Source organism: Aquarana catesbeiana, linkage group LG06, assembly GCF_042186555.1.
Source record: "Aquarana catesbeiana isolate 2022-GZ linkage group LG06, ASM4218655v1, whole genome shotgun sequence".
NCBI lineage: Eukaryota > Metazoa > Chordata > Amphibia > Anura > Ranidae > Aquarana > Aquarana catesbeiana.
The window spans coordinates 412281529-412306342 of record NC_133329.1 but is presented as its reverse complement, the minus strand read 5'-3'; the positions used below and the strand labels follow the sequence as shown (position 1 = coordinate 412306342).

Genomic DNA, 24814 nt, shown 5'->3' with positions numbered 1-24814 from the left:
CAGGACTTCTTATGACTTTCTTTCACCAATGTCTTTCTTCTTGTCACTCTTCCATAAAGGGCAGATTTGTGGAGAACACGACTAATAGTTGTCCTGTGGACAGATTCTCCCACCTGAGCTGTGGATCTCTGCAGCTCCTCCAGAGTTACCATGGACCTCTTGGCTCTTCTCTGATGAATGCTCTCCTTGCCCGGCCGGTCAGTTTAGGTGGACGGCCATGTCTTGGTAGGTTTGCAGTTGTGCCATACTCTTTCCATTTTCCGATGATAGATTGAACAGAGCTCCGTGAGATGTTCAAAGCTTGGGAGATTTTTTTTATAACCTAACCCTGCTTTATACTTCTCCACAACTTTATCCCTGACCTGTCTGGTGTGTTCCTTGGCCTTCATGATGCTGTTTGTTCACTAAGATTCTCCAACAAACCTCTGAGGGCTTCACAGAACAGCTGTATTTATACTGAGATTAAATGACACACAGGTGGACTCTATTTACTAATTAGGTGACTTCTGAAGGCAATTGGTTCCACTAGATTTTAGTTAGGGGTATCAGAGTAAAGGGGGCTGAATACAAATGCCCCCCACACTTTTCTTATATTTATTTGTGAAAAATTAGCAAAAAACGTTTATCATTTTCCTTCGACTTCACAATTATGAGCCACTTTGTGTTGGTCTATCACATAAAATTCCAATAAAATACATTTATGTTTTTGGCTGTAACATGAGAAAATGTGGGAAATTTCTAAAGGGATATGAATACTTTTTCAAGACACTGTAACTGATGTCTGATTACCCTCACTACCCGAATATCAAATCTCCTGACCTTCTCTCTACCTTTCTGATTACTTGCGCCCCCCCCCACCCCCCCCCGAATATCACACCTCCAACATGACCCTCCATAATGTAGAACGTACTCTGCTCCTGACCTTCTTCTACCCACATTGCTGATTATACTTGTGACCAGGATATAAAATCTACAACATGACCCTCCATAATGTAGAACATACTTTTCTCCTGGACTTCTCTCTCCCTTCCTAATAGCACTCACCACTGAGATATCACACCTCCAACATGACCTTCCATAAGGTAGAAAATGCCCAATGGCTCAATGGGTTGTATTGTAGGCTCTGATTTATGGGGTCCTTTGGTGAGGTTGTTCTGGTCATCTCACAGTTTGCAGAAACATTTTCACTTTTTTTGAGGCCCAGTAACACTCTTGGGAATACCTGATTTAAGGTTGAACGTGTTATTGGTTGAGTTGACAATGACGTCACACTTTTCCTTCGTTATATCTCCAGTTTTCACCTGGTAGGTGAGAGATCCAATCTTCATTTCATAAACATTCTGTGCCGGGCTTTTCACAATCCCGAAGAAAGCTACAAAACAGATCACAATGGCAAGAGGTCACCAAAGTGCCGTCATTGTATTCCCGATCATTCCTATTCACTATGAATTCTGTATTCATGCTGCTATATTTTTAAAGATTACACGTTATATTTTCCTGGCTTTGAACACACATTTAGCCTGTGTGACCCCCAAAACAGTTATCAGAGATTTGTTCGGAATCAATCTAGTCTGGTAAAATTAGATGAATGAAGCAATCTGAAAAAGTAGTCAGTGAGGGACAAATGGCCCCATTGGTGGCTTTGCATATTCCAACATTTCAGTGAGACACAGTGGGGTGGATTTACTAAAGGCAAATAGACTGTGAAATTTGCAAGTTTTTCTTTATGTACAGTTGTGTTTAAAAGTTTGCCTCCCCTGGCAGAAATGGTGACATTTTGCCACTGATATTGAAACTATGACTGACCATGACAAACAACTGTGTTTTATTTAAGGATTGTGATAATACCATTTATTATCACATAGTTGTTTGGCTCCTTTCTTAATCTTAATAAATAGTCAATGAGTTTTTTAACTCTCACGTGGATGCATTGAGCAGGCTAGATACTAAGCCATGGGGAGCAATAAAGAACTGACAAAAGACCTGCGTAACAAGGTAATGGAACTTTATAAAGATGGAAAAGGCTATAAAAAGATATCCAAATTGTTGAATATGCCAGTCAGTACTGTTCAATCACTTATTAAAGTGGAGCTCCACCCAAAAGGGTAAGTTCAGCTTTAAGGCCCCCTCCCCAGCTGCTGTTAGTGAAATTTAAGCTTTTGGAGAGGAGGGGGGTGGCGGGTACCCGAATTTGACAGGTATCCTCTCCCACTTCCTCTCCAATCGCCTAGGTGATTGGAAGCGTAAGTTCTCCTTCCCCCCTCCCAAAGTCTTCAGAGTTCCAAGAACACTGCAGGACCAGTCACAGACCACAGCGCTGCTCGCACACGCACAGTGGGCACCCCCTGACTGTGAAGCCGCAAGCTGTTACAGCCGGGTGCTAATAGTAAAAATGCCAGCGAGGGAGGACACAGGGGGAAACCGGCTGGAGAGAGCACACTGCTGGATCGTGGGACAGGTGAGTGTATCACGTACCAGGTGCCAAAGGCCAATGGAGAGAGGACTTCCCTTGCGGCTAAGTTCCCGGACTCCCCTGGAAGTTAGACAGGAGGAGTCAGGCACAAAGTAGCACTGGTCGCCTGTGGAGTTGCTAGCAGAAGGACTCAGGGATACTGCTTATGTGCTGAGTAGAGACTGCAGGCAGGTGGCACCTGTGAGATGTGACAGGTCTGTAAAATCGCTGAGACAGAAGGATAGTCGATACAAGCCAGGATTGGGAGCCCAGTGGGTAACAGAGCAGATGAAGTCAGGTGAGAAGCTGAGGTCAAACATGAAAAGCAGGCAGAGGGTAATCGTAAGACGAGTTGGGGGCAAGGACTAGAGGCAGGCAGGAGACAGGTCAAGAACAAGCCGAGTTGATAACTAAGGATCACAGGAGCAAGAAATCACAGGAACACAGCTAACAAGCTGAAGATCAATCATCAACTTCAGCAAAGGACTGGCTTCCTTATAAAGGCCCCTGGGCGCCAATTTTCATTGAGGGAGTGTCCTGATTGTGTGCAGTGCGCATGCACCCGTGCGCACGCGCTCCCTCTCGCTGGCACGCCCCCAAGTGCTTTCGTGCACAAAACTGTACGCCAGCACACATGCCAGGTCTTCTAGCACCCAGAACGGTGCCCTGGCAACCAGCCTGGTGAAAGAGTCATTGTCCAGTCATGTCACACAGTCAGGGACTCCTCTCACCTTCCTGCTGGCTCCATCACCAGCTGCATGTATCGAGGAAAGAGCACAGCCCGGGACCCCAACCCACTTCGCCACTACTGCACAGGTGAGCTACATCCAGCATCAGATCGGGGGCTGCCAGGGCCACTGTTAAAAATCATGGGGCCCCGTACAGCCTACCTGACAGGGCCCCCCTTGACCCCACCCCTGGCCTGCCTTCGACCCCACCCCTGACCCTGCCTCAAAACAAAATGAAGCTTTGTCTTCAAGTGCATGCAGTAGAAGGGGGAGAAGTTGCAAATACAAGTGTAAATGAGGCCTATGGCTACAGGGCATTTTTACTCAGAAAATTGGTTCAGAAACTCTATCACAGCCCCATTGCACCACTCGCCATCAATATAATTAACACCCCCCAGTGTGCTACATACAGAATGCAGGGTTCAGAAGTGCGCTAGATAGGGTTCAGCAGTTTATTATGCACAGTGAGTGAGCAAATGCAGAGTTTAGGGGGAGCGTTATGTACAGAATGCAGAGCTGAAAAATGCATCATACATGAAGTGCAGGATTTGAGCAGTGCACTACAAACAGAGTACAGAGTTGAAGAGTGTGCTACATACAAGGTTCGGAATTCAGAGGTGTGCTATGTACAGAGTGCAGAATTGAGGAGTGTGCTGTGTACAGGGTTGAGGAGTGCACTAAGCACAGAATGCAGAGTTCAGGAGTGTGCTTTGTACAGAGTGTGCAGTATACAGAGTGCAGGGTTCAGGTGTATGCATACTGCATACAGAGCACAGGGTTCAGAACTGTGCTAGGTACAGAGTGCAGGGTTCAGGATTGCGCTACGTACAGAGTGCAGTGTTCAGGATTGTGCTACGTACAGAGTGCAGGGTTCAGGAGTACGCTACGTGCAGAGCCCAGAAGTATGTTACATTCACAGTGCAGGGTTCAGGAGTGTGCTACATACAGAGTGCAGGGTTCAAAAGTGCGCTACGTACAGAGTGCAGGGTTCAGGAGTGCGCTATATACAGAGTGCAGGGTTCAGGATTGTGCTATGTTCAGAGTGCAGGGTTCAGGATTGTGCTATATACAGAGTGCAGGGTTCAGGATTGTGCTATATACAGAGTGCAGGGTTCAGGATTGTGTTATACACAGAGTGCAGGGTTCAGGATTGTGCTATATACGGAGTGCAGGGTTCAGGATTGTGCTATATACAGAGTGCAGGGTTCAGGATTGTGCTACATACAGAGTGCAGGGTTCAGGATTGTGCTATGTACAGAGTGCAGGATTCAGGAGTACGCTACGTGCAGATTGCAGGGTTCAAGAGTGAGCTACATAGAGTGCATGGTTCGGGATTGTGCTATGTACAGATTGCAAGGTTCAGGATTGTGCTATGTACAAAGTGCAGGGTTCAGGAGTGCACTACATAGAGTGCAGGGTTCAGGATTGTGCTATGTACAGATTGCAGGGTTCAGGATTGTGCTATGTATAAAGTGCAGTGTTCAGGATTGTGCTACATACAGAGTGCAGGGTTCAGGAGTGCACTACATACAGAGTGCAGGGTTCGGGATTGTGCTATGTACAGAGTTCAGAGTTCAGGATTGTGCTATATACAGAGTGCAGGGTTCAGGATTGTGCTACATACAGAGTGCAGGGTTCAGGATTGTGCTATGTACAGAGTGCAGGATTCAGGACTGTGCTACATACAGAGTGCAGGGTTCAAGAGTGCGCTACATAGAGCGCAGGGTTCAGGATTGTGCTATGTACAGAGTGCAGGGTTGTGCTACATACATAGTGCAGGGTTCAGGATTGTGCTGCGTACAGAGTGCGTTACATTCAGAGTTCAAGGTTCAGGAGTGCCCTACGTACAAAGTGTTCTATGTGCAAAGTGCAGCGTTCAGGGGTGCCTTACATTCAGAGTGCAAGGTTCAAGATTGTACAGAGGACAGCAGGGTTGAGGATTAAGCTATGTACAGAGTGCAGGGTTGAGGATTGTGCTATGTACAGAGTACATGTTTGAGGATTGTGCTATGTACAGAGTGCATGGTTGAGGATTGTGCTATGTACAGAGTGTATGGTTGAGGATTGTGCTATGTACAGAGTGCATGGTTGAGGATTGTGCTATGTACAGAGTTCATGGTTGAGGATTGTGTTATGTACAGAGCGCAGGTTTGAGGATTGTGCTATGTACAGAGCGCAGGTTTGAGGATTGTGTTATGTACAGAGTACATGGTTGAGAATTGAGGTATGTAGAGAGTGCATGGTTGAGGATTGTGCTATGTACAGAGCACAGGTTTGAGGATTGTGCTATGTACAGAGCGCAGGTTTGAGGATTGTGCTATGTACAGAGTGCAGGTTTGAGGATTGTGCTATGTACAGAGTGCAGGTTTAAGGATTCTGTTATGTACAAAGTGCAGGGTTGAGGATTGTGCTATGTACAGAGTACATGGTTGAGGATTGTGTTATGCACAGAGTGCATGGTTGAGGATTGTGTTATGCACAGAGTGCATGGTTGAGGATTGTGCTATGTACAGAGTGCATGGTTGAGGATTGTGGTATGTACAGAGTGCAGGGTTGAGGATTGTGGTATGTACAGAGTGCATAGTTGAGGATTGTGCTATGTACAGAGTGCATGATTGAGGATTGTGCTATGTACAGAGTGCATGGTTGAGGATTGTGTTATTTACAGAGTGCATGGTTGAGGATTGTGCTATGTACAGAGTACATGGTTGAGGATTGTGCTATGTACAGAGTACATGGTTGAGGATTGTGCTATGTACAGAGTGCATGGTTGAGTATTGTGCTATGTACAGAGTGCATGGTTGAGGATTGTGCTATGTATAGAGTGCATGGTTGAGGATTGTGCTATGTACAGAGCGCAGGTTTGAGGATTGTGCTATGTACAGAGTGCAGGTTTGAGGATTGTGCTATGTACAGAGTGCATGGTTGAGGATTGTGCTATGTACAGACGCAGGCTTGAGGATTGTGTTATGTACAGAGTGTATGGTTGAGGATTGTACTATATATCTCACAGGCCACCCCCCCTCCCAGTACAGAGCTCTTTCACCAAATTTCTGCCCCTCCCCCCAGTACAGAACTCTTCTTTCCTCCCTGCCCATTGTAGAGCGCCTCTCTCCTCCTTTGCCAGTACAGACCTCTCCTCCCTGCCCCCTCTGCCCCACAGAAAAGAATGGACTGTAACTTACAGGAGGTCAGGCTGCCGGCGAGGGCTTTTTGTGATGCTGCGGGCTCGAGGCTAGAGCTGTGTGCCCCGCCCCTTCCCTCCTCATTCCGCCCCCTCTTCTGTTGAATATGCAGGGAGAGCAGGGAGGGTTTTGATTGCGCTGCCTGGATCAGAAGGCAAGCTTCTGTGTTTACAAGTGGCTGTAGTGAGCGGCAATGCAAGGGGCCAACGCTAAAGATTCAGGCTGAAAAAAAAAAAGCAGTTATTATTGCATTACAAAACTTGAAGCTACTCGCTGCCCTACAGGAGGCCCAGATGTACCCCCTTATTGGCATCTCTGGGTGCTGCCGCCGCCTCCTTCTCTTCCGTTCCTCTCACCGTCACCAGCAGTCCCCTGCTCTCTATGACACATGTGCAGCCTCTCATGGGGCCCCCTACTGTCAGTCCGCCCCTGGTTCTGCCTAGGGCCAAGGAATAGAGCAGAGGACCCAATAATACCAGCGGCTCCTATGAGGGGGGCTCTACATTAGTAAATTTAGACGTGGCAAAGCTTCACTTTGTAAAGAATACCCAATCAGGTGCAAGGAAAATTTAATAAAGCATTTTTGCTTGCACGTGAGTGGATGGTGGAAATCAGCAGAGCTTTACCACATTTACTAAGCTCTGGGGAAATTGTACTTGTGTGTAATTGCACTTGTAAAGTGTGCAGTCTGTTTGCCTTTAGTAAATCAACCCCGATGTCTGCAGTATATGGAGTCTATAATGTTCCTGCACGTAGCACAGATATAACTTACATTGGGGTCTTTCTTCTTTCTTCTGTCTTCTGGCGCTGATCTTTTTCTTCAGCTCAGAGGAGAAAGCCTTAAATCAACAATACAGGATGATAGTTTCCTCTTATATTGCTCATTATGTAGAGAACCATAAAATCGTACAACATTGAAGGGGGTTCTGTGGTGCTGGGGATCAGTGGCGAAACTAGACATTCTTCCACCCAGGGGAAAAAGACTCGTTTCTGCAGGCCCTCCTGCAGGCTAGGTTTGGAGGTAGATAAGGAGAAGCTGGCTTTCAGCAGCTGCAGGAGGAACTGCCAAACTGGTTGCTTCTAAATGCTACACCTGTCCACTTGTGACAGGGAGGCTGCACGGGTCCCATGGAGCATGGGGACAGCTGCGCCCCTGTCAATGCGGTGCATACACACAAGCACACACTTCGTTTCGGCCCTGCCTCCCTCTCTTTTGTGTATCCCACTTCCTTTTCTCACTTCTTCTCTACTTCCATTTCACTTCCTTTTCTCTTTTCCTTCTTCATTTTTTTTTTTTTGTTCTTTGGTCTTGTGGCTCAAGGTCTTTTCTTCGTTTTTTACAAGGAGAATTTACTAGACTTGACATGTGCTTACTATGACTTTATGTATAGCCCACAGTGAAGTTGCTCTAGTCATTCTTTTTATAGTTTGCTATTCTGATAATGTTTTCTTATTGACCCGCGGTATCTTGATTTCTCCATTATGAGGCTGCTTGCCATTGAACATGTTGTGACTCCAACAAATCGGGCCCTCGTTCCCTTGGACTATATCTTTCAAGTAATTGCCCTTTCTGCTCTGTAAACATATGTCCGTATTGCTTGATTTATTATTTTTGGTTTGTTTCACAAATTTTAATAAATATATTGAGCCACAATCACATCGAAATTCTTCATTACCTGTATAGTTTCTGTGTCACTCGGGTGCAGCATAAAATTCACTTGTTTCAGATATTGGAGCCGATTTCTGTCGCTGAACTCCAAAATCTCCTCATACATTATTGCAGCCACAGTATTCCTGGGGAATTCTAGAACTCCAGTTCCGATTGCTGGGATTGTGATGGATCTGTAATGTTTGTTTTCTACAGTGCTTAGACAATCACTCAGAATTTTTCTCAGAATCTGGCAACAGATACAAATGGCTGTTAGTTCAGGTGGGTGATGGTGCAGGAGAGTTGTATGGTTATGGATGGTGAACAGATGGAAGGATGGTGGGCAAATGGATGGTTGGCAGATGGATAGATGTTGAGCAGATGGAAGGATGGTGGACAGATGGAAGGATGGTGGACAGATGGAAGGTTGGTGGACAGAGGGAAGGATGGTAGACAGATGGATGGTGGACAGATTGAAGGATGGTGGACGGATGGAAGGATGGCAGACAGATGGTGGACAGAGGGAATGATGGTGGACAGATGGAAAGATGGTGGGCAAATGGATGGTAGACAGATGGATAGAAGTTGAGCAGTTGGAAGGATGGTGGACAGATGGAAGGATGGTGGACAGGTGGAAAGTTGGTGGACAGAGGGAAGTATGGTAGACAGATGGATGGTGGACAGATTGAAGGATGGTGGACGGATGGAAGGATGGCAGACAGATAGATGGTGGACAGAGGGAAGGATGGTGGACAGATGGAAGGATGGTGGGCAGATGGAAGCATGGTGGGCAGATGGAAGCATGGTGGACAGATGGAAGCATGGTGGACAGATGGAAGGATGGTGGGCAGATGGAAGGATGGTGGGCAGATGGAAGGATGGTGGGCAGATTGAAGGATGGTGGGCAGATGGAAGGTTGGTGGACAGATGAATGGATGATGGACAGAGGTAAGGATGGTGGACAGATGGATGGTGGACAGATGGAAGGATGGTGGACAGTTTGATGGTAGACAGATGGATGGTGGACAGAGGGAGTTATGGTGGACAGATGGATGGTGGACAGAGGGAAGGATGGTGGACAGAGGGAAGGATGGTGGACAGAGGGAAGGATGGTTGACTCAGGGAAGGATGGTTGACTCAGGGAAGGATGGTGGACAGATGGGTGGATGGTGGGCAGATGGATGGATAGTGGACAGATGGAAGTATGTTGGATAGTTGGATGGTGGACAGAGGGAAGGATGGTAGACAGATGGATGGTGGACAGAGGGAAGGATGGCAGACAGATGGATGGTGGACAGAGGGAAGGATGGTAGACAGATGAATGGTGGACAGAAGGAAGGATGGCAGACAGATGAATGGTGGACAGGGGAAGGATGGTAGACAGATGGATGGTGGACAGATGGAAGGATGGTATACGGATGGTGGACAGATGGAAGGATGGTGGACAGATGGAAGGATGGTGGACAGAGGAAAGGATGGTGGATGGTGGACAGATGGAAGGATGGTGGACAGATGGAAGGATGGTGGACAGATGGATGGTGGACAGATGGATGGTGGACAGAGGAAAGGATGGTGGATGGTGGACAGAGGGAAGGATGGTGGACAAATGGAAGGATGGCAGATAGATAGATGGTGGACTGAGGGAAGGATGGTGGACAGATGGAAGGATGGTGGGCAGATGGAAGCATGGTGGACAGATGGAAGGATGGTGGACAGAGGGAAGGATGGTAGACAGATGGATGGTGGACAGAGGGAAGGATGGCAGACAGATGCATGGTGGACAGAGGGAAGGATGGTAGACAGAAGGATGGTGGACAGAGGGAAGAATGGTAGACAGATGGATGGTGGACAGAGGGAAGGATGGCAGACAGATGAATGGTGGACAGAGGGAAGGATGGTAGACAGAAGGATGGTGGACAGAGGGAAGAATGGTAGACAGATGGATGGTGGACAGATGGAAGGATGATGGACTGATGGATGGTGGACAGATGGAACGATGGTGGACAGATGGGTGGTGGACAGAGGAAAGGATGGTGGGCAGAGGGAAGGATGGTGGGCAGAGGGAAGGATGGTAGACAGATGGATGGTGGACAGAGGGAAGGATGGTAGACAGATGAATGGTGGACAGAGGGAAGGATGGTAGACAGATGGATGGTGGACAGAGGGAAGAATGGTGGACAAATGGACGGATGGTGGACAGATGGACGGATGGTGGACAGATGGAAGGATGATGGACTGATGGATGGTGGACAGAGGGAAGAATGGTGGACAGATGGACGGATGGTGGACAGATGGACGGATGGTGGACAGATGGAAGGATGATGGACTGATGGATGGTGGACAGATGGAAGGATGGTGGACAGATGGGTGGTGGACAGAGGAAAGGATGATGGGCAGAGGGAAGGATGGTGGACAGAGGGAAGGACGGTGGACAAAGGGAAGGATGGTAGACAGATGGATGAAAGGGGAGATTTGAAGTGGGGGGGGGGGGAGGATGTGTACTAAGAGGAGAAATTTAGGGGGTAAGAGGTTTTGAAGTGGGGGGATGTGTACTAAGAGTGGAAATTTTTGGGGATGAGGATTTGTGCTAGGAGGTATGATTTAGGGAGTAAGCAGATTAGTGCTTAGTGTTTTTTGTTTTTTTTTTGGGGGGGGGGAGGAGGGGAGTTTGCTGACACATAATGCTCATACAGCCCCCAGTCCATCCAGTCCAACCTTTGTTGGTGTGTGTGCATCAATGTTGATGATAATATCCTATATCCCTGTATGTTGTGTTCACCAAGATTCACGTCCAAGAGTCTTTTAAAACTATCATTACTCTTGACTACTGACACCACCAATTGTGGACGAGAGTTCCACATCCTTACTGCCCTGACAGTGAAAAACCCCCTATACAACTTAGCCACTTACTGCAAAATCACGTACCTGTACGTCATTTGGCTTCAAGTGGTTATACCAGGATGATATGCAGCTGCAGGCATCACCCTGGTACCGTTTTTTAAAGCCGACAGTTGGCTTTCTTGTAATAACAACCGATGCGGCTAAGCACCTGTTGGCTGTTATTACAAGCAGCGGGAGGGGACGTCCCTTCTGCCGCCTACCGCCAGTCTGCCCAGGATCTCCCGTCCAAACGGTAGACCCGAGCAACCAGCCGGCTTGTTCACCAGCTGGCCCCAGACCAGATCAGAGTTGGAATCGGCTTTGAAGAGGTCTCCAAAGTAGTAAGCGGAAGCAACGTCACAACATCACTTTCCCGGATTATTGAGGTCTTAAAGGCGCCAGATTAAAAAATTTGAAAGTATTCAAAAACGCCGATCTTACTGTCACAAGGGATGTTTACATTCACTGTGAGAGCAATAAAAGTAATAAAAAAATAAAATTAAAAGGACAGTGAAAAAGAATTAAATACAAAGTAAAATAATTCTAGCAGTAGACCTCCTCTGTAACTCTAAACAGGTAACCAATAAAAAAAAAATTAAAAAATTAGCGTAGTTTGTCACCATTCCACGAATGTGGTCAATTTTAAAGCGTGACATGTTAGATATCTATTTACTCGGTGTAACATCATCTTTCACATTATACAAAAACATTTTGATAACTTTATTGTTTCTTTTCTTTTTATTCATTAAAGTGTATTTTGTCCATAAAAAAAAAAAAAATAGTTTGCAAGACAGCTGCGCAAATACCATGTGACATAAAATAGTGCAACAACCGGCATATTTTTTTTAGCAGGGATTCTGCTTAAAAAAAATTACTGGTATATAATATTTGGGGGGTTCTAAGTACTTTTATTTTTTCTTGTAAGCAACAAGTGTCAGACAGATAGGAATAATTTGTAAAGTAAAGAGTAGTGGGGACTTTAAATAAGGCCAAATGAGAACAAAAAACTGAATAAAAATACATGTAAATTTTATTATTGTTCACATAGAGATAAAAAGTATCACAAAATTAGTGTTGAAAATAACTTTTTTAATTAAAAAAAAATTGTAATAAATTTAAAAATGTATAAACATAGTATATACATGCACTTGTAACTGGTCAAATGTCAGAAAAAGGCCTGGTCTTCAAGTGGTTAAAAGGTAACTCACCTTTTATGGGGGGAAAAAAAATCTAGCATATACAATTGCGACACAAGTCATATTGAATGTTATTAAAAATTACATTTCCCTTTAAATCTGCAGCTGTAATTTTCTGCAAAATGCAATGCAATATGGCTAACTGGAGGTGCTCTGTAACACAGAATGTGAACAGATCTCCCACCAGAAACATCATTTCCTGCTTGTGTGATTGGCTCACTGTTTTTCCCAGAGGTCTACCTAAGATACAAGTCAGATTTTGTACATTCCCTGCAACAAAAATGATATTTTTGGCGAGATACTTCCAATAGAAAAGCACATCTAAAGGGATGCAGACCCTGCCACTTTCCTCATTAGAGCCCTGCAGGTGCAGCAGCTGATTGATAATTATGAAGCCACTCCCATTAGACTCACTGTGCACATGGGCACAGAGAAACACACAGTGATTTCTTCAGAATAGCAAAAGGTAGGAATCTGCAACAAAGTTTGTTAAAATCTTTGTCATGTACATAGATCACCCGGAGAGGAACATTTTTTTCTTAAAAAAAGTGGAGTTACTCTTTAAGGTTAAACCACCTCTCTTCCAGTCTCATTGTGTGGCCCTGTGTCCTCTTGTACTCCCTTTCATTGCAAATAAATCCTAAGGTGGACAGTGCCAAACTAGTGCCAAACTAGTCTCATTCTATGAAACGATTGCTATATGTTCTAGTAGCTGAGAGGAATAATCCCTCTTATATGTCCATACCTTCTCAGAAGAACCATTTCCACCATCCCACTCTGGAACCACAACGTGGATAACAATGTCACAGTGCAGCGCACAGCCATCAGTAACAAATATGGAGCCGTCTTCCACCTGCTTCCCCTGTCTCTCTGTATTCAGATGATTCTGGAGGTTGGTTCCGGCCTTCCTGAGCAGAGCCTTGGACACAGCTCCAGAATGAAGATTTAGGTCCTTCCCGACACTGTTTACAACCACGTCGGTCTACAGAAAGAAGACAGAGCATTACTGACAAATTCAATAATAGTCAGCGGTTAAAGAAGTTACTGACTAAAACACCACCAGAGACAGTCATTTGAATAGTGAGCACACCCCACTGAAATTGTTGACTTTTTCAACATATTTCAACAACCTTTATATGTCTAACTCCTTCACCCTACTTGCTGTTACTCAAACCTTGCTTCAGGAATCTGACTCTGTCTCTCCAGCTGTCCTCTCCCACGGTGGCCTTCACTAGATTTACTCACCTAGATCCAGTGGATGAAAAAGAGATGGAAATGGACTCATGCTTTCCCCACAAAGCCCATTTTAACTTTTTCCTACACCTCCCTCTCTATCCCTCTCCTCTTTTGAAGCTCGCTGTATTGGTCTTTTTTTTATCTGGTTCTTTGAAGACTGCAGTGGTTTGTCAGCCTCCTAGACCAGTGTCACGCTTCCCCTTTGCTTTCTCTGCTTGGCTACCCCCATTTCTCTCCTCTGAAATACCCAGCATCAAACTTAGTGACTTTAACATTCTAGGCAATGTTAACACCCCAAATACCTCTCAACTATTCAACCTAACCTCTTTTTTTAACCCAAAGCAATGGACACGCACTACTACTCATTCTGTCAACAACTCCCTCGACCTTGTATTCTCCCACCTCTGCACTCCTTGCAACCTCTACAACATCTTTTTTACTCTCTCTGATCACAACCTTATCAGTTGCACACTAGTCCTTGACTTCAACCCCCTATCCCTCAGACCAGCAAACAGTTACCCATAGAAACCTAGACCACTTTAACCCTTCCCTTCTCCAGTCTGCTACTAACTGCCTTTAGGACAAAATCTCACTCCTGTCCTGCCATTACCTAGCCACCTCTATATACAGCAACTCACTTTCATCATACCCGGAAACACTTGCTCCACATGCAGAACTCTATATGCAGAACCGGGCCTTGCTGCTGCAACCCTGGCAAACAGATGACACCAGAAGTCTCAAAAGATAAAGCCGTTCGCTTGCGGGACAGTGGCGTAAAGCTAAATCCCTGTACAAATCTGCCCTCCTAAAATACAACTTCTACATTCTTGCTGCTAAACAAACCTACTTGATCACTCTTATTAACACCCTCTCATCCAGTCCTCGTTAGCTCTTTTCTACTTTAACTCTACGCTTTGTCCCCCACTGCCTCCACTCACTTACAAGCTCACTGCCCAAGCGATTGCCAATCATTTCAAAAGCAAGATCAATACAGTTTTTGATGACACCTCCACTGTCCAGCTGTCTTCCCTAACCAATATACCAGGTCTACCCCCATACTCAGTATTTTCTTCTTTTGGCATTGTTCCCAGAGAGGAAGTTGCTAAACTTCTTTCTGTGGTCCACCTAACCACTTGCCCCTGAACCCAATTCCCTCACAACTACTACAAACACCATCCCCCTCTATTCTAACTTCCCTAACTCACATCTTCAATCCCTCCCTCTCTACTGGCACCCCTCTCATACACGCACTGTTCACCCCCATACTAAACCCTCACTGGACAACTTAAGACCCATCTCTCTGCTCCCATTTACCTTAAGACCCCTTTCACACTGGAGCGTTTTTCAGGCACTACAGCACTAAAAATAGCATCTGAATAGCGCCTGAAAAAAGCGGCTCTATTCACTACAGTGTGAAAGCCCGAGGGCTTTCACACTGGAGCGTTGCGCAAGCAGGACGCCTAAAAAAAGTCCTGCTAGCAGCTTCTTTGGAGCGGTGAACTCACTGTTCCTCCACCTCTGCTCCCCATTGAAGTCAATGGAGCAGTGCTTGCGATACCGCCGGCAAAACGCTGATCCGGCGGCATTTTGCGGGCGGATTTAACCCCTTTTCGGCCGCTAGCGGGGGGTTAAAACTGCCCTGCTAGCGGCCGAATAGCGCCGCTAAAATGACGGTAAAGCGGCGCCAAACATAGCGCCGCTTTAGCGCTGACGCCCTAGGCGGCGCAGTGTGAAAGGGGTCTAAAACTTTATGAGTTCTTTGTCTACTATTGTCTAAACTTCTACTTCATTGTAATTATCCCTCGCAACCCCCCACAGTGTGGCTCCTGCCCATAATGTTCCACTGAAACTGCCCTACTAAAACTCATGAAAGACTTATTAAGGCCCCTTTCACACTGGGGCGGTGCGGGCGCTGCCGGTGAAACTGCGCTATTTTTAGCGCAGCTTTACCGTCGTGTTAGCGGCACTATTCGGCCGCTAGTGGGTTTTAACCCCCGCTAGTGGCCGAAAAAGGGTTAAAACCGCCCGCAAAGCGGTGCCGCAGCGGCGCTTTGCCGGCGGTATAGCCGCGCTGCCCCATTGATTTCAATGGGCAGGAGCGGTTTAGGAGCAGTGTATACACCGCTCCTTCAACGCTCTAAAGATGCTGCTTGCAGGAGTTTTTTTAACATCCTGCCAGCGCACTGCTCCAGTGTGAAAGCCCTCGGGGTTTTCACACTGGAGACACAGCAGCGGCTGTTTTAGGACAATTTGGAGGCGCTATTTTTAGTGCTGTAGCACCTGCAAAGCGCCCCAGTGTGAAAGGGGTCTAACTGCTAAAACCAATGGCCAGTTCTCCATACTCTTATACCTTTCTGCTGCCTTTGATACAGTTGACCACCCCCCTCCCTTGGCCTGGTTCTTCTGCTACCTATCTCAGTGCATGTTCAGTGTCACCTACAACTCTACCTTTTCCTTTCCACCTCCTCTCTCTGTTGGGTTCCCCAAGACTCAATGCTTAAACCGCTTCTATCCTCCCTCTACATCTCTTCCCTGGGCCAGCTGATAACCTCCCATGGCTTCCGATACCACCACTATGACGATGACACAGAGATCTATCTCTCTACTCCTGAGACCACCACTTCAATCTCCCCACGCATCAACTGTTTACTGACTGACATGTCAGTGTAGAAGTCACATGACTTCCACAAACGGAATCGGTCAAAAACTGAATTTGTAATGTTCCCCTTTCTCCCCCTTCCCAATCCGGTTTTCCCAACTTTACCATAAAGATCTATAGCACATCTATCAGTCCCTCCATGCATGCCAAGGTGCTAGGTGAAACCCTAGACTCTAACCTCACCTTAGGGCTTCACATTGAATCACTGACTCAATGTTGCTGCCTTAACCTCCGTAACATTTCTAAAATTCACCCTTTCTTCACTAAGGACAAAATTACTATTTGAGTCCCTGGTTGTCTCCTGCATCAACTATTGCGACTCTTCTTCTTCTCATTGTCTTACCTTTACACAGGCTATCCCCCCTTCAATGTTTCATGAATGCTGCTGCTGCTAGACTCATCTACTTTATAAAATTACCATACAGTAGGTGATCCCAAAAACTCATCTCTTCAGAGAATCCTATCCCACCTCCACCTGAATACTGTACATCTACCTTCTCCATGAGCTCATCCCTCACAGTTATTACCTTTTTCTCTACTGTAACTGTTCTGTCTCCGTTTATTTTAAGCACCGTCCAAACTGTTAACACTCTAAAAATCATGTATAATGATAATAATTTGAACAGGCAAACTTTAGGTCTGCATTTAAATGCAGATAATGGTGATATACTTGAATATATGTCCCATACAATTGTCATGGTGCATTCAATTTTATAATCTAAATGATTGAAAATGCAAATTTGTCACATGGAAAAAGGAATGTATACCTCTACATTTACCACTTCTACACCGTAACGTTTAGGTGTTTAAAATTTGCTGCCAATGATTAGAACCTTCTTAAAGCGCTAGTAAAGTTATTAAAAAAAAAAAAAAAAAAGGGTCCTCCCTGCTGGTTTAAGCCATAATGTGCTAGTATGCACTGAATACTAGCAGACTGTGTCAGACTTACCTTTAGAACAGATCCCTCCAGCGGCGCCTTATCACTGCTGACTGGGATTCCATCTTCACTTGGTCTTCTTCTGGGTTTGCGGACTACAGTTGTCTGATTGGCCGAGTCGCGATGAGGGGGGGAGCCCCTGGCATGGCACAGGGCTCTGAAGGAACAGCACCGGTATGCCAAATCACATGGTATAAGGGACAGTACTTACATATCCCCACCCCAAAGTAACCATCTATTGCTCACCTCTGTATACCTCTTTGCTTGCAGCTGTGCACCCCCCCCCCCATCAACAGCTCACCTATCTAGACTAACCCCCCCCCCCCCCCCCCCCGTTCGCAGCTCAACTAAGCATGTGAAAAGTGCGGCATACATTTGTATTCAGCCCCCTTTACTCTGATACCTCTAACTAAATTCTAGAGGAACCAATTGCCTTCAGAAGTCACCTAATTAGTAAATAGAGTCCACCTGTATGTCATTTAATCTCAGTATAAATACGTCTGTTCTGTGAAGCCCTCAGAGGTTTGTTAGAGAACCTTAGTGAACAAACAGCATCATGAAGGCCAAGGAACACACCAGACAGGTCAGGGATAAAGTTGTGGAGAAGTATAAAGCAGGGTTAGGTTATAAAAAAATCTCCCAAGCTTTGATCATCTCACGGAGCTCTGTTCAATCCATCATCGGAAAATGGAAAGAGTATGGCACAACTGCAAACCTACCAAGACATGGCCGTCCACCTAAACTGACCGGCCGGGCAAGGAGAGCATTCATCAGAGAAGAGCCAAGAGGTCCATGGTAACTCTGGAGGAGCTGCAGAGATCCACAGCTCAGGTGGGAGAATCTGTCCACAGGACAACTATTAGTCGTGTTCTCCACAAATCTGCCCTTTATGGAAGAGTGACAAGAAGAAAGACATTGGTGAAAGAAAGTCATAAGAAGAAAATGTTTGTAGTTTGTGAGAAGCCATGTGGAGGACACAGCAAACATGTGGAAGAAGGTGCTCTGGTCAGAGGAGACCAAAATTCAACTTTTTGGTCTAAAAGTAAAACGTTATGTGTGGGGGAAAACTAACACTGCCCATCACCCTGAACACACCATCCCCACCGTGAAACATGGTGGTGGCAGCATCATGTGGTGGGGATGCTTTTCTTCAGCAGGGACAGGGAAGCTGGTCAGAGTTTATTGAAAGATGGATGGAGACAAATACAGGACAATCTTATGCAACGAACACATGGTCGGACTTTGACCGGACTGGTCAGACGGACCGAGTCAGGCGGACAATCCAATTGTGTGTGGGCTTCATAGTGCTGAAGCCAAAAACTTCAGGAAAGTGGCTCTTTTCTCTGGGATTGTAAGTTGCAATTCTTACTATAAGGTTAAAGTGATTTTAAAGTCTCGTTTTTTTTTTGTTTTTTTTTATTAAAAATAACAAACATGTTATACAGGGAAGGGGAAAAAGTATTTGCTCTCCTGCTGATTTTGTACGTTTGCCCACTGACAAAGAAATGATCAGTCTATAATTTTATTAATTGGTTTATTATTACAGTGAGAGACAGAATAACAAAAATATCCAGAAAAACGCATTTCAAAAAATATATAAATTGATTTGCATTTTAATGAAATAAATGAAATAAGTTATTGATCCCTTCGCAAAACATGATGTAGTAAGGTCTTTTACCTCTTTTGGTCTAATGAGGACCTCCAAGGCCAAAGACAGCCGACATCCTTCAATATGTGGTGGGTTGTGAGGCATAGTGGGTGCAAAGATGGTGAAAGTTATTGGGCGCCAGACACTTCTTGGATGTAAAAGAGGTTTTATTTATTTTGACAGTCCTTTTTATACATGTTAGGGCCAGGACACCCTTAAATAGTTGCAAACTTAATTGGCAGACTCTGAGACTTCAATAGGAGGATAGCCGTACAGGGAAAGGCCCCAGCAAGGCGCCACATCTGCACATGTAGGATTGCTGTCTCCTATGGTAACAGTCCTCTAACAGTTCCCAGCTCAACGTATCAGTTCTTTCAGCTCCACTACAACTGATCCTTGTAGTTCTTCAATACTGAGCTCCTGGTCTCCCTGGTCACTGACTCTGAATCCCTTGAGCTCCTCCAAGGTTTGCGGTAGTATCCCCTCAAGCGTCACCCCCACGTCTCTGCTGGGTCCCTAGCTTGGCACTCCAGATACTCCTCAAGCTTCACCCCTGCTGACCGGCTCAGTCCCTGGCTTGACACACAAGGCTGCTCTACAAGTGTCTCCTCTGTTGGTTGGGTCCCTGACTTGATCACCACCTGAAGTTTCCCGATTCTCCACCGTGCCCTTCAGTGAGAAAATGGTTCCGGTACTTGCTTCAGTTACTCCCTGTGGTCCCCGGTAAAGGCGATGGGACCCTTTGTGGTGACAGCTTCCCCTCTACCTCCGACCACGACCGCAGAACCGCCACATTTGTTTGGACTGCAAGCCGCAATCCCAACCCTGCGCTGCCCTCTTACTTCTGGATAGGCCCTCACACAGCCTAGAAGCCAGATGCCCCCGGGATAGGCCCAATCTCTTGCCTAGCATCCCGGGGCAGACAACATACGTCCACCCAGATGGCAGTCCAGGTGACAAAGAACACAGATCACCTGACCTCACCTGAATATATAGGCTCTCCCAGCAGGCCAAGGGATTGAAGAAAACCCCTGCCCATTGGCTGGGTCACCCACATACCCATAACCTGCCCTTTGGTTGCCCTTCTTGTATCTAATACCACCAAGTGCCCGACCACCTAGTGGTAGAAGAGAAAAGTGGAACAAGGCCAAGCTTAGGAAGAAATCAATGGATCCTATCAATCTATCAAGATAACTACTCTTGGCAAGTAAATTTGTGAGGAGTTCCCTGACTAAACTCCAGGGTGCTACATCGACTTGGTGGCAAAACCCTTGTTAGCAATCACAGAGGTCAGACATTTCTTGTAGTTGGCCACCAGGTTTGCACACATCTCACAAAGAATTTTGCCCCACTCCTCTTTGCAGATCCTCTCCAAGTCATTAAGGTTTTGAGGATGACGTTTGGTAACTCGAACCTTCAGCTCACTCCACATATTTTCTATAGGATTAAGGTCTGGAGACTGGCTAGGCTACTTCAGGACCTTAATGTTGCCTTGGCCGCGTGTTTTAGGTCATTGTCATGCTGGAATACCCATTCACGACCCATCTTCAATGCCCTGGCTGAGGGAAGGAGGTTCTCACCCAAGATTTGAGGGTACATCGCCCCTTAGATGGAGTGACGTTGTCCTTTGCCCTTAGCAGAAAAACACCCCCAAAGCATAATGTTTCCACCTCCATGTATGACGGTGGGGGATTGTGTTCTTGGGGTCATAGGCAGCAATCCTCCTCCTCCTCCAAACATGGCAAGTTGACTTGATGCCAAAGAGCTTGATTTTGGTCTCATCTGACCACAACACTTTGCCCCAGTTCTCCTCTGAATCATTCAGATGTTCATTGGTAATCTTTAGATGGTTCTGTACATGTGATTTCTTGAGCAGGGGGACCTTGCGGGGGCTGCAGGATTTCAGTCTTTCACGGTGTAGTGTGTTACCGATTGTTTTCTTGGTGACTATGGTCCCAGCTGAGATCATTGACAAGATTCTCCCATGTAGTTCTGGGCTGATTCCTCACTTTAAGAGAGTGCTCCTAATCTCAGCTTATTACCTGTATAGAGAAGACACCTGGGAGCCAGAAATCTTGCTGATTGATAGGGGATCAAATACTTATTTCACTCATTAAAATGCAAATCAATTTCATAACTTTTTTTGAAATGCGTTCTTCTGGATATTTTTATTGTTATTCTGTCTCTCCCTGTTAAAAAAAATCTACTAATAAAATTATGAACTGATCATTTCTTTGTCAGTGGGCAAACGTACAAAATCAGCAGCCGATCAAATACTTTTTTCCCCCACTGTACTTACCTGCTCTGTGTAGTGGATTTGCACAGAGCAGTCCAGATCTTCCTCTTTTCGGGTCCCTCTTTGGTTCTCCTGGTGCCTCCCTCCTATTGGGAGTCCTCACAGGAAGCACCTTGCTATGGGGGCACCCGTGCCAAGTCACAGCTCTCTGTATCCATTTAGACACGGAGTGCCTGCCTGGCCCTGCCCCCTTTCTATTCTCTTTGGCTGACTGATTTTTATTGACAGCAGCGGGAGCCAATGACACTGCGCTGCTGTCTCAGCCAATGAGGAGAGGAGTCCCGGACAGCCGAGACATTCCTACAACATTGCTGGAGCTAGAGGGACCTCAAGTAAGTATTGGGGGGGACTGCTGCACACAGAAGGTTTTTTATCTCATTGCATAGAATGCACCTTCTGCCTCTACAACCCCTTTAAGTTTCAAAGTGCCTGAGTGGACATTATGAAGATTTAGTCACAGTTCTACCTATATACAGCTGTCTATTTGATACAAATGTCAATATTTCTTTACCTTGTATGTTTAATATGATGACGAAACCTACTCTTAATAGAACTTACCATTGCATCTTCAATATTTCCTTGTTTTATATTGATGTTCAACCCTTCCCTGGTGGTCACCATTTGATCATTGGCTTTGTTCATCCTTTCTATTTTCTTTGGAGTCGTCTTCTTCTTTTTCATGCCGAGTTTCCAAGGAACCTGGACATGTTTTTCTTCAAACTCTTCGTTCACTAATTCAGTGATAGTCTTTAAAATGCCTTTATCACTGTCCACGAGATGGATGTCTTTGATGGTGTTGGCTCCCTCTTGGTTTTCTGTGTATAATTTTATGGATTTTACAATGTTTTGAGCACACAGATCCAAGGGACACCCAGAAGTAACAAAGTCACCAACAGAAAGTGCAACCGAGCTTTGACCATTTCCTGCAGCCATCTCCAAGCTCTCGGTTATCACTTTCCGTAGAAGACGCTCATATGTTGAATTTCCTTTTTGATTTGATATGGGCACAGTTGCATGAATTACCTTCTTACACGAAAAATTACTCACATCTGTCATGAAACACTCTCCCGGCTCCAGATTCCCTTCCTTCTGAACAATGCGATCACCTCCTTTCTGAAGACCAGGCCCTGCTGCTTTCACCAAAGTCTGTGCTGGTCCCCCAGTGGGCTTTATATTCTTATTTGAGGCAATTATGATGACATCAGCTTTGTGTAGGCAGAGGTCCCCGTTATATATAACCATCGTGGCTCCATTCTGGAGGCTGACTTGGCAAGGAAGCTCATTTGGATTAGAAATTCTGTCATCTACCTCCTTCTGTAAGTGTATCACACAGTTGTATTTGTTCCATACTGTAGTAACATACATGTCTTCATTTTCAATAAAGGATTTCTTGGCTCCAGGTTTATCAATGTATAAGGTGTCAGCATATATTTTGGAAATCATTTTTCCTATGCAGGTTTCTGCCTCCTCTACATAGAACTTTGGGCCAGACAAGGAGATGAAGTTCTGTTTCTTCACAACCTTCACATTCTGTATTATTCCATTCCATTCCTGCTTCCTTTTTTCCTCCATAAACTGCAAAACCACCACTGACTTCAGCTTGATGTTCTTTTCCACCAAAGTGTTCCCCTCCATAAAGTCAAGGATCTGCTGGTAGGTTTCTTCTGCAGGTAAAGATAGACCAGTGATCACCACCTCAGCTCCATCCCTCACTGGGAACTCCTCTATGGCAACGGTCATCCCATCAACATTAAATATTTCCTTTAGGAAGCTCTTCAGATTTCCCCACTCCGGACTCTGAGTGACACTTTTATCCTCAACAGAAATCCGCTTACAGACCAATTCCTTCTTCACGGCTTCTTCACCATTTCTCAGATCTTTATCAGAGTACCCAGTTAAAATGACTGCATTATCTTTCACCTGAAAATCTGCTTTTATGTTGTTTTTCATAAGAAGACTACACGACAATTCTCCATTGTCCACTGCCTTCAGAAACTGGATGATGTGTGGATCGAGGTGAATGAATTTGTAGTTCAGACCTTGCTTGATATTGAGAATTTCACGATTAGCAGTGAGAACGTCATCTCTTGGTCCATAAAGTATGACTGTCTCTGAAGTTCCATCATAACTAATCTTCACATGTGGAGATTCTTCCAGGATGCTTTTCTCTAGACCATGCGCCAACATTAATTTATAAGCTTCGGGTTCAACAGACACCTCATCTTCTACTCTGCTCAGCTGTCTAGTGGTTTCTTCTACCAGTTTTCTGAATTTTGATTCAATCTTCTTAACATCTTCTGAAATACCCACAATGAAAGCCTTCTCTGCACCTAAGTCTGGTTTTATGAGGACTCCATCATATGATGAGCTAGACATCTTTTCTTTGATGGCTTCCCACACTGGTGGCTTCAGGTCGCACTCTGCGGCTTTATACTTTGATATAAAAAGTTTAAACTTTTTGTGGACGTTATCGCTCCATGTTGGAACGATCTTTGCCAAGGTTCGGAGATGACTGGTGAGGGTATTGGGCAAAGACAGTTTGATGACAGGAGTGGGGTGGTCTACATTCGGCCATGTGATATCACAGGAAACATCTGCCATTGCTTGTTCAACATTTAGTTTTATCTGTTCATCCTTCAAAATAAATGCCAGTATATGTGGACTGATGGGAATTTCCACCGAATCAGGTATTTTTATACGAGGGCCGTCCCTTCCATACAAGCAATGTCCAATAGATGGGTAATATGGGTACACCGATATTGTTTTATTATTTAGCACATGCCGCTTTGTCATCACTGTCTTTAGAACTGCAATAAATAGAAATATAGTGCTTGTTAGTTTGAAAAATACACCAGAAATAGCGTTAGTCTTCATAGCAACAAATATAATATAATTAATACTCTAAAGAATCATCTTTGTACTAAACAACCAGCTGGAATTAACAAAGTGGCATTGTAGTATTTAAGCTTTTAGTAAAATATTTTGAAATAGCAATATAAAGGCTAATATATTTTAGTTAGGGGTATCAGAGTAAAGGGGGCTGAATACAAATGCCCCCCCACACACACACACTTTTCACATATTTATTTGTATCATTTATCATTTTCCTTCCACTTCACAATTATGTGACACTTTGTGTTGGTCTATCACATAAAATCCCAATAAAATACATTTATGTTTTTGGTTGTAACATGAGAAAATGTGGGAAATTTCCAGAGGTATGAATACTTTTTCAAGGCACTGTAGGTGTTTTTGCTGTGATGTTCTGGGGGAGTTAAAAAAGAAGAGATATGTAAAGTAGAACTATGGCCTCCTAGTAAAAGAATGTGTTCAGCACTCAATCAACATTGACTATTTGTAATCCTTATGCTGCTAGCATTAATAAATATATAGCTACCAGGGACTTCAGGTTCTGACCTAGAACTTTGAGAAGCAATCTTCACCCAACACAGCAGGCAATGTCGCTCAGGACTTTCAGGGACTCGATCCCCCTTTCCTGGGGTTCACTACCCTGGACCTGTATAGCACCCTAGAATAAACACCTTGGTAAATTACTACTGGGCAGAGTTCCGCATATGCAGGATCCAGTGGCGAATAGCCACAATACAGGCAATCCCCGCATGTTGACCTCTTCCATCAAGGCGGGGTCCGGGTACCACTCATCTGAGCATTTTAGCCAGCGGCGGCCCATCCATTAGGTGCGCACGGATGCCGCCCCCCCCCTATCCATGCATCCGTCACCCTGATCTACATACAGAGCACCGGACCATGGATTCCAAAACAGGGGGGTTTGGAACGCATGATTAGAGCCAGAGGCTTTAATAGGCTTTAAAAAAAGTGTGGGCCAGGGGCGCAAAGCATTGCCCTCCAAGCCCACCCAGTTGTATGACAACAGCGAATAAATATTCACTATTCTCACATTGATTCTCCTCCCAGCCAATCAGGAAGT

The 24814-nt window shown here is 45.3% G+C and overlaps 1 protein-coding gene across 1 annotated transcript in view; it reads right to left on the bottom strand.

The window, feature by feature from the left end:
* Positions 1–24814, bottom strand: part of LOC141147293 (protein mono-ADP-ribosyltransferase PARP14-like) — a 98565-nt gene that overhangs the window by 29219 nt on the left and 44532 nt on the right. Inside the window, exons 6-10 of the mRNA XM_073634502.1 lie at positions 21424–23672; positions 12835–13071; positions 8042–8263; positions 7138–7204; positions 1223–1372 (exon numbers count right to left, since the gene is read on the bottom strand). Coding sequence (XP_073490603.1) covers positions 1223–1372; positions 7138–7204; positions 8042–8263; positions 12835–13071; positions 21424–23672 — 2925 coding nt within the window. The remainder of the gene's footprint in view (positions 1–1222; positions 1373–7137; positions 7205–8041; positions 8264–12834; positions 13072–21423; positions 23673–24814) is intronic.